We start from the raw sequence: 14,221 nt of genomic DNA, 5'->3' as shown, positions 1-14,221 counted from the left end.
AAATTAGTTGCCATGTATTCACTGTGAAATTCTGAAAAAGGATTTTATACTGAAATATCCCAATTATGCAAGATGTGGTGGAAGAGAAAAATATGTGCCATCCTCAAGTTTTTACAGTGGTGCCTGTTGGAGGGGGGTTGGTTTGATGCTCACTGTACCAACATTACATTTACACAAACCCCACATAAATTGCATGTTTTCAGGAGGCATGATTACCTAGCAGTGGTTATAAACACAGTCCTACAATAACAGACACAGGCATTACATGTATTCCTTTATTTTCTTTATTTCAAAGTCTTTCTTTTACAAAGCGAGATTACCGACTTTAACAGTGCTTTAATGACACGGGCGAGGAAACCTTGCAGAAGACACTCCCTAAACGCAGGAACTCACGAGAAATCACAGAGCCATCATGCTGGTGTACAACAGAGCAGACGGTGAGATAAAAAAGTATTTTTGAGGTAGCCACACATCTGACTGCAAAGCATCAGTAATACATCTTTGAATTGACCCACAGAAATATTAAGGCCTTTTCAGAGCACACATAAATGACAGCAAGGCACGGTAGAGGACCAGGGGTCAGGGGTCACCTCGTAGGTAAACTTGAGGCACAACTTGTGCAGACGGCTTCTCCGCAACGCTTTCACATCTTAGCATTCCCAAAGCTACACTGTTAAATGTCAGCACCTAAAAGCTCTGATTTAAACGTGGCCCTCGGTTTAATAACTCAACATTTCTAAAACATTTAACCAAGATGCTAAAATTCAAAGGGTCTAAGAAAAATTTGGGTTGCGTGGAAGTTAAGCTGAGAGCTCCAGGATCCCACAGCCCTTCGTGTTAGAAACACTTTGCAGAAATGCAATAAAAATTGCAGGCACAGTAAGAAATAATGACAATTTACTCAAACTCGGTGGCACCAACTTGTTTCACATGTGATGTGATGTGACAGTTTTAGTATTATATAACAGCTATAACAGTGAAAAACTATATCCACGTCTGATGGAGTGAATAGACTATTCAATCCTAAAATTTATACCAGCTCCAATCAAACCTGAAGCAGTGTTAGGTGGCATAGACTGTCCCAACAACTCGGTAGTCAGGAAGACTCTGGTCTACACAGTAAAACAGAAGACAACCCAATGAAAACAGCAGATTTACACCTGGAAGTGTCACCATCACAAACACAATGATGGAACTTGCAAAGCAAAGCTCAGAAATAAAAGAATAAGTAAAACTTACCAACAAAGCATATCTCACATACATCATTATAATTATTGGGAGGAAAGAGGTTAAAAATGGATGCGCAGATGTCTGGATAGCTACAGGTTTCAAGTTAAAGTGACTGAAAATAAAAACATAAAATGCAACCATTCACATTGAGAAATTCCCGACTAAGTCAAACTGACATAAAAACAGAAAGTGCAACAGAAAAAAAAAAAAGAGAAAAGAAATCAAGGCCCAACTCTGACTGAACTCGGGAGTCCAACTTCATCAAATCCACTTTTCACGTAACTATAGTAACTATATCTGATTCAATGAAGAGGACAGGAGGAAGCTTTGATCAATATCAGTTATGGCTGCACAACTATAAAAACAAAAAGTCTCCATTTTGGTCTTGAATTGCATATGTCTCACAGTTTTTGATGAGATTTCTTTGAGATACAAACTCTTTTAGGCATCTTCACACATCGGTGACTAAATAGAAAATTCAAAGCATTTCACCGTCCAGTAATTCTGCACCACAGAGTTTGATTGTAGATTTTTCCCTCATGTAGCTTTGACAACCAACACTCCCGTAGTGCATCAAAAAGAAAAAGAATTGAGAGGCAGTTTAGATTGTACATTTTTTCCCTGCAGTTTTACATATGCTTTCTTTAAATTTTCTGTTTCGTGCAGCCAGAAAATGTCTACAGTTAAAACTTGAAAGTCGTGACTTTCCTCAACAGTTGTGCAGCTATAACAAAATGATGGCATAAATGTCCTAAGTTATGCAGTGAACAAGATCTGTAAAATAACATTGCACAGCCCGGGGCCAGATCTCAAAGAGGGGGTGGGGGGGTGTTTTTTGTTGTTGTTGTTCTGTCAGAACTGGGCCAAAAAACACTGGGGAATTATGAGCTGGAACCAACCCGTTCCCTGATTTAAATAACCTTTGTAAAGGTAGGCAAAATTGACAACTTCTTATAAAGAAAAAGGACTTGAGAAACAGTTCAGCGTGGCAGGCTAAGGACAGCTGGGAAAGAAAGAGCATGTGAAGGAAAATGACATCAGCAAACAGTTTACAGCAAAACTTCTTTTTCTCGACCATAATGTATTACGTACGCTGACAATTTTTAGTAATTTAGGTGTAAACAGCTGCTAACGGACGGAAGCAACAGTCCAAATTGGAAAAATTTGAAAAGAAATTTTGTGGAACAAGTGTTCAGATTCTACATTTCCCCCAAATGCATCCTCTATAACTCTCGGAATAACCCTAACCCCATAAGGTGCATGAATAGAGGTCACATTTGGGGTGAAAAGGTTGTAATAAAGGTCAAATGAGAGACTCTCCGCGTCTCCGCCTGGGACCGCATATGAACACATGTGAGCAGAACTTGGCATCTGTGTTCTCTGTGTTTTTTTTTTTAAGCCATGTTTTAAATACAAAGTCAGAATGCTTTTTGTTCCTTAGAAGTGGGATAAAAGCAACATGAAAACATAACCGAATCAGGTCTAGCAAAAAAAAAATAGAAAAAAAAGAAACACAGATTAATAGAAACAAAACAAACATTGAAAAACAACGTAATCTCTGAAGTTTAATTTTGTCCAACAGTTTTAAAGAAGAAGAAGAAGTTTGGCTACTTGTGGTCAAGTGCAATTCCTCTCATGTGGCGAAGGTTGGAGAGGCTGGTTGGTATCTGGAGGTCACTTAGTGGATGTGCTGCTGGCACTGCATCTTGTCTTCAGCCTGGTCCAGAAGCTCCAACATCTCCCGGATGATGGCCTGCAGCGCACGGCCCAGGTCTTCCCCGCTGTAAGGCTTTCCGAGAGGAGGCACGTGAATGAAGGCAGAACGACCGTGGCTTAGGTACAGAGATGTGTAGTAGGTGAAATCACAGAGATACCTGTTAGGAAAAAGAGATTTACTTTGGTAAACAACAACAAAGGAAACATAAAGCAAAATGTCTTTACTGGACACATAACTGTGAAAGTCCTACAAACTGTACAGGTTTTATAGCTTCTTTATAAAATAACTGCATGCTGCACCCCGAAATAATACTTTAAGTGTTGTGATAGAGAGTTAAAGAAGTAAAATGTACTGCCTGACAAACAAACGAGAAGCTGAAATTGTATGAAGCTCTATAGCTGCAGATGCAGGTGATATTATTTACTTGAGCAGACAATGCAAGTGAAGTTTCAGGGTTTAAATTCACAGCAGTAGATCCTGTGCATTCGTTTATGAGGAATATGTGCAACATCTGGACAAACAGGGATTTATTGTCTTTGTTTCTTCATTTCAGTTTAGCATAAGTTTTGTTATAAGTTTTGTCAATGGCCCTAATCACAGTGAATGAAAATCCAGACTCAACTGCATGAAGTTTATCATATTCATACTTATATTGAGGAACAGATTTATAATGGTGATAGAAGTGCTTTTATCCCTCAAGAGATGAACCATGTGGTGAAGAAGTAAAAGACTAAACAAACAGATGATTCCAACAAAGTGGAAAAAAGATAAATCACCTTCCGGCATCTTTCGAGACGGAGACAGTGACTCCCAATCCTGACGCAGTCACTCTCTTGCAGACCGATTCCATGTCAATAACTGAGTTGATACAGTCCGGGCCCCCAACAATGCAACACTGTGAATCGGGACAAAAGCTGCTGTTGTCCAGGCCCTTGTAGCCATGATTTCTCCCACACTTCTCCAGTGTTACAGTGGTGGCCATACCAGAGACTCCAACATGAACTACCAACTGGACAGCAAAGGAAACAATCCAGAAACAAAGTCAGAATTACTAACATCCATCATCTGTCTTCTGCCACTCTCTTTTACACCTGAGATGCTTATTGGCTCAAATCAAAAAGGACAAATGTGTCCCAAATGTGAACTCAAGAAAGTCAACCTGACACCAAGGTAGACAGGAGAGGCTTCGTCTTTAGAAGTGGAATAATGTGAGTAGGTTCGATCATGTTTTCCTCTTACCTGTGGATGATACTGCTTCCATAATGAGGGAACCAAACTCTGGACTGTCTGGTACTCCACTGGAACCTCATATTCATGCAAGTCCACATTACTGCCCAGTCCGAGCTTCTTCAGCTCCTTTGAAAACAAATAAAATCATACAGACTGAATTTTGTTTAAATACGGCATACAACTTTGAAAAGTTTCAAAAACCTCAAACATGAGGTTGGCATTTCAGTCCCTGCCCGCTTCTCCATAGAGGAACAGTGTCTCTTTATTGCCTTGTCATTTCCATATAAATCACATTTTACCAATTCACATGGAAAGTATCAATTATTCAGAAATAAAAGCAGTGTGATCAAAAGGAAGAAAAAAAAAAGATGCAGTCAGATATCATAAGTAAGACAAATCTGTGTCCAAATTACAGCTAACACCTCCCCCACTCTGCCTTGCAAGACACTAACACCCCCATCTCCCCCCACTGGTGGTGAAAAAAGGCTAGTTTGACCATGTCTGTGACCCTGCCACAATGCAGCCTTTTGTTTGCCTCAAATATCCTTATCAGGTTCGTCTAGACACCCTGACAACCACCATCAACCCCCACATAAAGCCTCTGAAAAATACGGCCGCGCAGTGAGAGGTTGAGCGGCAGCTAACAGAGCGTCACATCACTGTCTGCTGCACAAACAAGTTCAAATGCTGCCAACAACGGGGTACGAACGTGAACACAAAGAACTTGCATGTTCTTAGAAAGGATAAAGATTTATGTTGATGTAATAAAAACAAAATCAAGAACCTAAACAATTAGAAAAAAGTGTAAATGATGAATAAGTGAGTTATACCTGAACTGCTACCCAGCTGGCGTTGACGGTGTGCTCTCCAAATGGCCCAAAACCTACAAAAGACGTCAGTTATTTCGGATGCTCAACTAATACGGACAATGTTGCTGGTTATAGAGACAGAGACGCCGGTCATTTTAACAAAGAGAGATGAAAAATGCAGAGAAGCTCTGTAGTTTAACTCTGCAGGAAAGGATATGTAAAAACGGTGCGTTAAGAGATGGCCTCTTAACGCACCGTTTTTACATATCCTTTAACTGTAGCACACAGTTGTGACTTTAGCAGAAACTGTGCTCGCCAACTATGAATACATTTGTATTTTATATGACACTGTAAATGCTTTGCCAAGTCGTGCTTTTGCAATTCAAATCATAAATTTGAGATAGAAACATACGAGATGTTAAGTATTTAACTGTTCTCACTTTAATATCTTGGGTTTTAGGAACAAATATAGAACCTTTTTTGATGTAACCTCACCTCACAACACCCCATCCAGAGGTGTCATTGCTTAGTGTAGCTTTTAGAGGAAGTAAAAAATAGTTTTGCCAGGATGTGGCTCCTTATTACTAACACCCCCTGGCAGAACAGACAAATATCTGAGAAGCTGATGGATGTTCACCCAGGCTTGTTTATATAGGGATCTACGACTGATTCCCCCTCCACCGCCCGTCCTTGGGTCAGCAGGTCCCTGGGGGTTGGGTGGAGAAAGGATCAGTCTGTCTGACAGGCTGCTGAAAAGGAGCAGAGCGAGGGGCCAGCAGCTGCCAGCCAGTCCGCTATTGTGAATGTGCCGTTCCCAGGCAATCTACACACCTTCTATCAGATGGGACAGCGAGTTTCTACACTCCTTTGTGTCTGAGGGCATAAAATCACTGCCTCTCTTACTTCTGTTAAAATTACACACCAAAGCCTGTAGTCTGCATTGGAAAAAAGAACAAACATCATATTAATGTAGGGAGAAGTGAAGAGGCACAATCCTAAAAATACTGATATGAATTATTATATATAATAAAAACATATACATATCTATTCATGTTACTGTAATCTTTATTTTATTGCTTAATGAAAAGTAATGCGAAGCACGTTGGCTATAAGGAAACAAAAATAGATTTGAGACGCTTGAAATTAACAGTTTTAGTTCTAGGATTTTCATAAGTAAAGCAATTAAACAGGAAAGACAACAGATACGGGAACTGGTGAATCATCCAAGGATGATTTCTGACCATTCTGCACAGATCTACAATAACACCATGTCTTTAAAGAGGCTCGATGTTGAGAACGAGTGCAACAGTTTGACAGCAAATTGAACTCTCGACACAAAGCAACAAATAAGAAAAACCCTAAAGTTAAAGATAAAATATCAACTACGCTTAATCTTAGAAATTCTTGCTTTTCCTCATTGTGTCCTGTAGTTCTCTCTACCTTCTAGAACATTACTGACATTTTTATCATAGTTATTAAACATGAACAGCACATTAACAATAGTAGTTGTGCTGTATATGATATTTGTATGACGATAATAACATAATGTTTGAGTTAACTGAGATAATCTTTTCCAAAACGTATCTTGCTTATGAATCTGGGCTACATCTGTTCGATTTAAGGTATTTAGAAATTAAAGTATTCGTTAACGTTAACATATTCGTTAAGAAAGGGAGTCTAAATTGGTAGTGACAACCCAAACCAATTCACTTCTGAAAAATAAATAATATATAACAATAATAATGTCACATTTTGTATACCTCGGTTGCTTTGTTGTTTTATGTTGCCCTTAAACAAACAAAAAAATAATAATAATTTCATCTCAGCCTTTATATATGCAGCAAATAAGAAAATAATCGTTAAGGGAACAAACAAAGCGTCTCTTTCTGTCCAGAACTGCAGCACCGAACAGCCTGACGCCATTAATGGCAGAGCAGCTGTTATCAACAACAAGCAGTCAGTAGGAGAGACAAACCTGTCACGACCACAGTCCGTTTGTTGTTATCCATCTCCCGGCTTGTTGTGAAGAATCCAGCGCTCTCTCTCGGCTCTTCAATCTGAACCAGAACCACACATAGAGCTGAGATCCTCCGCAGCTCACAGCGTCTTCTGTCCCCCTCAACAGAGACCTGCCGTTCTCCTTCATTCTGCAGGTTGCGTGAGATGCGACGTGATTACGTCGGCCGAGACTCACTGAAAAGTATGGAGACCCAAAAGTGACAAAATTAGCGCACCGGAAACAAATGAAAGAAAATGAACAAAGAATGAGCTAAATTTACATTACATCAACACTTTGCATAGAATGAAAAGATACATAATGACCACAAGCAGAAATTTCAATTTTTTTTTGTTCATTTATTTTTTATAAATTGATTTTGTATTAATTCGTTTTCTTTTTAGTATTCACCTTCCAATTGCAAAGGCCTGAGGTTGACTCAGCCAAAATTTTGATTTGATGTATATTGAAGTGTGCCTTTGGTCAACGGCCTGTGGGTGGAAGTATGAGAGAGAGAGTTCCCGGAGGACATAGAAGGCATGGCAGCATTGAGGAGAATTATGAGTAAGCTGTGGTCAGTTTTGTCAAGATTGAGGAGGATTAGGAAGGTGAAGTCCTGCATTTAGTGAGGGATCACCTGGTTATTGGACAGGAACTAAGATGGAGTTAGATTTTTATATAAAATTATTTCAAGAAAAAAAAGTTTTTTGTTTTGGTGTGAACACCTTTTTTGAAAGACACTCTGGCACTGATCACACAGGAACACCATGAGCTAATGTCTGTCATTTTGTCTGTATTTATTTACTATTTTCGTAATTTATTTTTATTCTATTATTGCACGAGCTGTACAGTGGTGTGGTAGTTAGCACTGTTGCCTCACAGCAAGATGTTTCCTGGTTCAAATCCCAGCTGGGGTCTTTCTGTGTGGTATTTGCATGTTCTCCCTGTGTAGGATGGGTTCTCTACTCTGGCTTTCCACTGCCCAGAAATATGCATGTCAGGTTAATTTGTGACTAAAATGACCATAGGAGTGAGAGTCTCATTTGCAGCCCCCCGCTTCCCTGAGTTGAATTAGACGGGTATAGAAAATAGATGGATGGAATATCCATCTATTGTTAGTATTCTTAATAACTAAGTAAGCCTGACCAGTTTTGGAATCCTGTGCCATTTACTTAAATCTGTCACCAACGATGATGAAAGGCTATAGAGAACCCAAATGCAGGAAGGAACTGCAGTCCGGAGGCTAACAAATGATTGACAATAATCTTTATTCAAAAGAAACCATAAACTATACAAAAAAAAAAACACAAGACTAAATAACAGAACAAACGGACAGGACATTTACCAGACAAGAGAGGAATTTAGCTACTGAGAAGAACAATGGTGAAAATAACAGAGAGAATCTGACAATGACTGTGACAAACAAAGGACCATATATACTGTGAGGAACTAATGAGTAAGTGACTGCAGCTGAGACAGATTCAAAATGAAAAGGTGAGTGCAGGGGCTGAGGTACAAACAGGGGAACTGAGGACAACTGGGGGTAAAGACCAGAAACAAGAATCTAAACACTGAGGACTGAAACTAAAAACAGAATGCAAGGAATAAGCTCAAAACAAAATACCAAACATATTGAACAGAGAATAAAGCAAGGCATTAAAAAAATAATTAAACCAAAGAAAAAGATTAAGAACCCAAAGGATAGAAAATCAACATTCGAAAACCATGAACCATGACAAAATCAGGATAAAGTAGGCGGAAACTTTTCTGTTGCCCGTTACAATGCATCATATTTCATTCCTTGCAGACTACACATAGCATAACTCTGTGTTTTATGATGTTTTACTTGGTTTTATTCTGTATTCGAAATATTTCAGCTTTGGGTTCCCTCGCTAGATTTACAATGATGAGATCATCATTGATTAACTATGTAGATGAAAACATTTACACTATTTCTGTTCCCCACACTGAACAGGATACTGTTTGCCAACATTGTTTTTAGTATCCATCAATACACATTCTTACTGTTTAGCATTGTGCAGTCCTTAAATAAGTTAAAAAAGCAGAAGTAATCAAGTTTTTTTCTTCTGAAGGAAATCTCATAATTCAATTGGTCTGTAAACAATCACTTGGACTGCAGGGCAGATTTTTTCTCTCTTGGCTTGCATTGTAACTGCTACGGTTCTAACAATTAGAACTTTTCTGGCACATAGATTTGCCTTTCAGCTGAAGAAAATTGATGAGCAAAATCTTAAATTTGAGGCGTCTTCTTGGTCACGCTGACATAGAATGGCACTAATACTACGTACCATATTATCTTCTCTATTCATTCAGCTATAGTGTATGAATTAATTCAATGTGTTTATTATGACAATTTTTGGTAATCTAAAGATATTAAAAAAAGAGCCAAGTGGAGCAAGATTTAATTAATGGTTCAATGTGATGCATGTGGGTTGGTCATCTTGGTTGGTTATCCTTGATGTTTTCAGTTCTTTCTTTCATTCTGTGGGGAAAAGTTTTTCTATTTTTCTTTCTATGTGTTTCCCTGTTTTCACCTGTCTTCAACAATATCTGGAAAAAAAACCATTACTGTACACGAGTTGCAACATTATTTAATAAAAGAATAACCTCGCCTAATAAGATTGTTTTAGACTTTATCTGAGAAGAAGTCATAATACATCCATGGAAGAAGTCAGTCTAAGACTCTGAATACCCCATGTTGAGTTGAACACTCATGCACTTTTTTATATTAAAGTTAATTCTCTAAGCTTTCATTTGAACAGGTTTACATCAGCACAGAGACACCTTGAGGATACAGTCAACATACAATGTTGTGCGAAAATTTAAAGGAATTATGTGCTATTTCAAGCTTATCTGGAAAACATGGTGGTATTTTAGATTTTAGAGTGCTGACTTAACGACAATTTTATTAAGTCACTCTCAATGATATTGCATTCGGCAAGAGAAAATCTCGAAGTATACTATAAAAGCAACTACTTTAGGGTGAAAACACACAGAAATGTTTGGAGATATATATTCTTCACAGTAGGGGGCAGCATGCTGTAATACAGCCGGGAAACCTATTAGACGAAGAAGAATACTAGTAGGTGCGAAAAATCGTGCTAGTGCTAGTGAACGCAAGACACCTAAAAAAAGAAAAGAAAAGAAACCATCAAAATGGTAAGTATTAAATCATTAGGCTCAAGTGCCTGACTGTTTCTTCTTTCAAATAAAATATACTACTCGGATAACAAAAATAGCGTTAGCAGCGCTGGTGTTGCGGAACAGGCGGTAGCTAGCTAACGAACTGATGTTAGCCGTTGTTGCCTAATTATATTTCATTTATAGAAAATAGTTTAATTGAAGGTTTTCAGACGTAACAAACGGCTGGAAAAATATTCCGTCGTTTTGAAAATTATGTATACGACCTCGTGTACATCTAAACTTGGTTAGACTGTTTCAACGATAGTATATGACTCGTTTTGTAAGTGTCATCAAACTAAAGGTGTCTGAAAAAGCTCCAAAGAGCTGCTATTATCGGCCCTGCGCCAGAGCATGGTGATTTACCTAAAGCAAAATGAATAATCAATTGTTCTCCTGTTCATCCCAGTAAGCATGTAATTTCTCATGTGCGACCTGTTTGTCATTTATCAGCTTCCCCTGTCTCTGCTGAAGACTGCCCAGAACCATCCTATGGTGAGGAGACTCCGACGCTTTCACTGGTCACAAACCTGACGTATTTTAATGCTGGTTAACCATGCAACAATATATACTGAGTATCGCATCATGAGTGTGAACTTTGAAATGTCTTACAGACTGACAAAAGTCATTGAAATAAGCTATTCTTATTTTAATTCTGCAAACAGATTTGGCTTTCTACACTTGTTGGGTTTAATTTCAGATTTTGTTCTTGTTATTATGTATTTACTGCTGGCTTTTCTATTACTAATTTGCTATTATCTAATAAATTACATCTAATCTTTCTGCCTTTTGAACTTCCTTTTTAACCAGACTTTAGTTTGTTTCTTGTAGCTGTTTGTGCACCTTGTAATTTGTAAGTCTTCTTTTTGTGGATTACAATGAAAGTAAACTGAAGTTTAAGTTTACTGTTTTTTTTTGTTTGTTTGTTTAAAAAAAAAAAAAAAATACTGTCTATGTTGTTCTTGCTCTTTTTAGCTGGTGGAGCTAAAGAATGGAGAGACCTACAACGGCCACCTGGTCAGTTGTGACAACTGGATGAACATCAACCTGAGAGAAGTCATCTGCACCTCCAGGGTAAAGCTGATCTGCACTCACTGCGATGTAGACACTGACATCGTAGATAAAGTCCCCCCATTAATGATAAAAGTCCTGTTTACACCTGGCATTAAAGTGTGTCCTGGATGATTTGTTCACATGTGGAGAGTTCCAATAATAAGTGTAAGCATACACAGGATGTGGGACTGAGCCCTCCTCTGTTTGGTGATGTGTGAATTACCAAAGAGGAACAGCAGTAGGTTAACAATGTGTTTTTGTGCTCATAAGCCACAATATCTGAAAAAACCTGCACTGCAGCTATTATTAACCATTCACTTTGCATGAGGCTGTTGGCCAACAATAATACCAGGGGTGCAGCGTGTGCATTCCCTGTATATTGTTAGTTTTGTGGTTGATGATTTGAAAAGTGAAGATGTGAAAGTTGCCCATTCGTAAGTTGAGACCAGTCGTATGCAGGTATGGTCATTAAATGGTTCAGCTGTGTATTCTTCTGAGAACGGCTTCCCTGACACTTACCTCACCCATGAAATATGGTAGCGTAGTGAAATCTAGAAGGCACACAGGGTCGGTTCGCATGCTCTAATATGTTAACATGGGAGCCAATAAAACTCACAATCCTTCACACTCAACACAGCCATGCAGGAGTTTAATTATAGTCGGGCTGCTGGACACTTGGGGGGGCAGTTTTGCATCAAACTTTTGGGATGATTGTGTCAGTTCAAGAAGTCAATTAAGCTGGCAACTGATTAGATACCAGTTTCGTATATTTTACACTCCAATAATAACAATCGAGGCTCACTTAAGTACATCTGTTTGAAGGTTTGAGAGAGAGAAAGTGTTACAGGGTTTTACCATCACTCAATATTTAATGTAATGAAGTCCAAGTTGGCCTTAAAAAGGATTCCTTAAATGAAAATTTCTGCATTTGATCAACTGTAACCTGGAATTATTTAATAGTTTTTCTTAATAATCATAACATCATTTGAATATTACTAGTTTCCTCTTTTTTTATTTGCCATTATATTGATTACTACAGTTGTAACGTTGTCAGGGTTGTTGGAAGTTTTTTTTCATGTGTGACAGTGTATGTGTGGGATTTTCCTCATAATCTTTACACTGAAGAATGTTGAGGGATCAGTAAATGGTGGAGTAGATGGGATACGTTACACTGTCTTCCTTCTCACAGGATGGAGATAAGTTCTGGAGGATGCCAGAGTGCTATATCCGAGGAAGCACCATAAAGTATCTGCGGATCCCAGATGAGATCATCGACATGGTGAAGGAGGAGGTGGTGTCGAAGGGTCGCGGACGTGGTGGTGCCCAGCAGAACAAACAGCAGGGAAAAGGAAGAGGAGGAGGAGGCGGAGGAGGAGGAGGAGCAGGAGGCGGAGCCGGCCGAGGTGAGATGAAGCAGCTTTTGTAGTCGATGTATATACAAAAATATTAGCACGACAGCTTTAGCTTGTTTCCAAATTTCTCTGCTAAAGAGTTTGCTCAAAATATAAGTTTAGAAAAAAAAAAATCCAACTTAACTTTGGGTGCAGAATGCATTTCTCCTTATAAATCAAGCAAAGGTTTTATTATCAGAGCCAACACAAAGCTCCTCTCCTCTTGTGTCCTCGCCGTAGGTTTGTTTGGCGGCCGTGGCAGAGGGTTGTCTGCTCCTGGTCGGGGCCAGCAACAGCAGCCCGATAAGAAACCAGGCAAACCGCAGGGAATGAAAAACCAGCACTGACCAACAGCGCTGCATCTTTGACAACACATCCTGTTGATAGAGATGTGATTCCTGCTTCAACACATGAAGATAATTCTCTGCTGTTTCTTTCTGCTGTGACGTTTAGAAGGACTGATCGTTGCAGAATCACACTGGGAGACGTATGAGAGAAGCTGTGCTTTTGCACAGGTTTCTTTTTTTTTTTCTCTATTCTTTTTCTTTTTTTACAATGACCACATGCCAGTGTATCGCACAGAAGCAACAGTCATCTTTTTGTATTAAGAAAACATCATTAATGACACTGTAATGTTCAGCATCAGTTTTGCATCTGTTGGTACACTGGAAGGCTTTTACTTTTAGCTTTTTTGGATAGCTGTTTCCTCAGGTGTAGTTTTCATGGTGTAGAAAGCACCCAGCTCCAAATTCTGTTGTGAAAATACTTTTTAAACTTAATTTCTGTGCTCTTTGTTAATATTATGTGGTTCAAAACTTTCTTTAGTCTGTTCTGTATGATCTGATCACAGCAGATGAGCAGTAGACTGACAGCTGAGAGGATTCAGTCATTGAACACTTTTGTTAAAGCATTTGAAAGACTACACAGTGATAATTAGGATTTCAAGGAAAAAGTCCCAACATGCATCTGGTTGGTTGCGTTTCATTTTATTTTTGTAACAAAAGACGATATTGTAATTTATTTACACGAGAACATGATAATAAAACAGCTTTTGTTAAAGCAGCTGTCTTGATCTTTAAACAGCCCCCATGTTTTAAGAGTCAACCTCGAGATTGTAAATCTCCTCTCCGGCATCTTGCACTGGTGCTTTTCCATGTTCATAACAAATAAAAAGGGGTTCAGTGGATCGTCTCTTTTTCTATTCGCTGGCACATGAGCTGGCTGGAACTGATGATGAGCAGTGAGGGAGGAATTTGTCCCTTTAACTGAGGGAAATAAGTTCCTCGGTGCAAAGAGGTGTTGCTTTTAAAAAAATAAATTAAAAACAAGATCTGTTGGTGCTCAAGGTATATGGTGAGCAGTAGACTGACAGAACAACTGGTAACAAGATAGATGAGCTCCTCAGAGTAAAACTAAATAATTCAGATGTGATTCAAGTCCACATAGCAGACCTGAATTTCAAGTAATTTTCATACATTTCAGTTCCGCTATGTAGAAATTCCAAAACTTTCCATGGATAGTCCCTCTCATTTCAGGGCACCATGATGTTTGGATTCTCAGGTGTTTTTCATTGTTAGGGATAAGATACCTAGGC

The 14,221-nt window shown here is 38.8% G+C and overlaps 2 protein-coding genes across 2 annotated transcripts; one reads left to right on the top strand and one right to left on the bottom strand.

Annotated features, from left to right (window-relative positions):
* Positions 1-261: 261 nt before the first annotated feature.
* Positions 262-7,140, bottom strand: LOC142400625 (pyroglutamyl-peptidase 1-like). The gene is made up of 5 exons (XM_075485679.1): positions 6,962-7,140; positions 5,008-5,060; positions 4,187-4,303; positions 3,724-3,956; positions 262-3,104 (listed from the first exon to the last, which is right to left on the bottom strand). The coding sequence occupies exons 1-5, from the start codon at positions 6,993-6,995 to the stop codon at positions 2,909-2,911; spliced, it is 633 nt and encodes a 210-aa protein (XP_075341794.1). The 5' UTR covers positions 6,996-7,140; the 3' UTR covers positions 262-2,908.
* A 2,916-nt stretch (positions 7,141-10,056) lies between these two features.
* lsm4 (LSM4 homolog, U6 small nuclear RNA and mRNA degradation associated) lies at positions 10,057-13,811 on the top strand. Its single transcript, XM_075484411.1, has 5 exons — positions 10,057-10,162; positions 10,637-10,678; positions 11,159-11,257; positions 12,426-12,639; positions 12,868-13,811. The coding sequence occupies exons 1-5, from the start codon at positions 10,160-10,162 to the stop codon at positions 12,972-12,974; spliced, it is 465 nt and encodes a 154-aa protein (XP_075340526.1). The 5' UTR covers positions 10,057-10,159; the 3' UTR covers positions 12,975-13,811.
* Positions 13,812-14,221: the final 410 nt, after the last annotated feature.

This window comes from Odontesthes bonariensis, chromosome 15, assembly GCF_027942865.1.
Source record: "Odontesthes bonariensis isolate fOdoBon6 chromosome 15, fOdoBon6.hap1, whole genome shotgun sequence".
NCBI classification, from domain to species: Eukaryota; Metazoa; Chordata; class Actinopteri; order Atheriniformes; family Atherinopsidae; genus Odontesthes; species Odontesthes bonariensis.
This window is presented reverse-complemented; position numbering and strand designations above follow the sequence as displayed.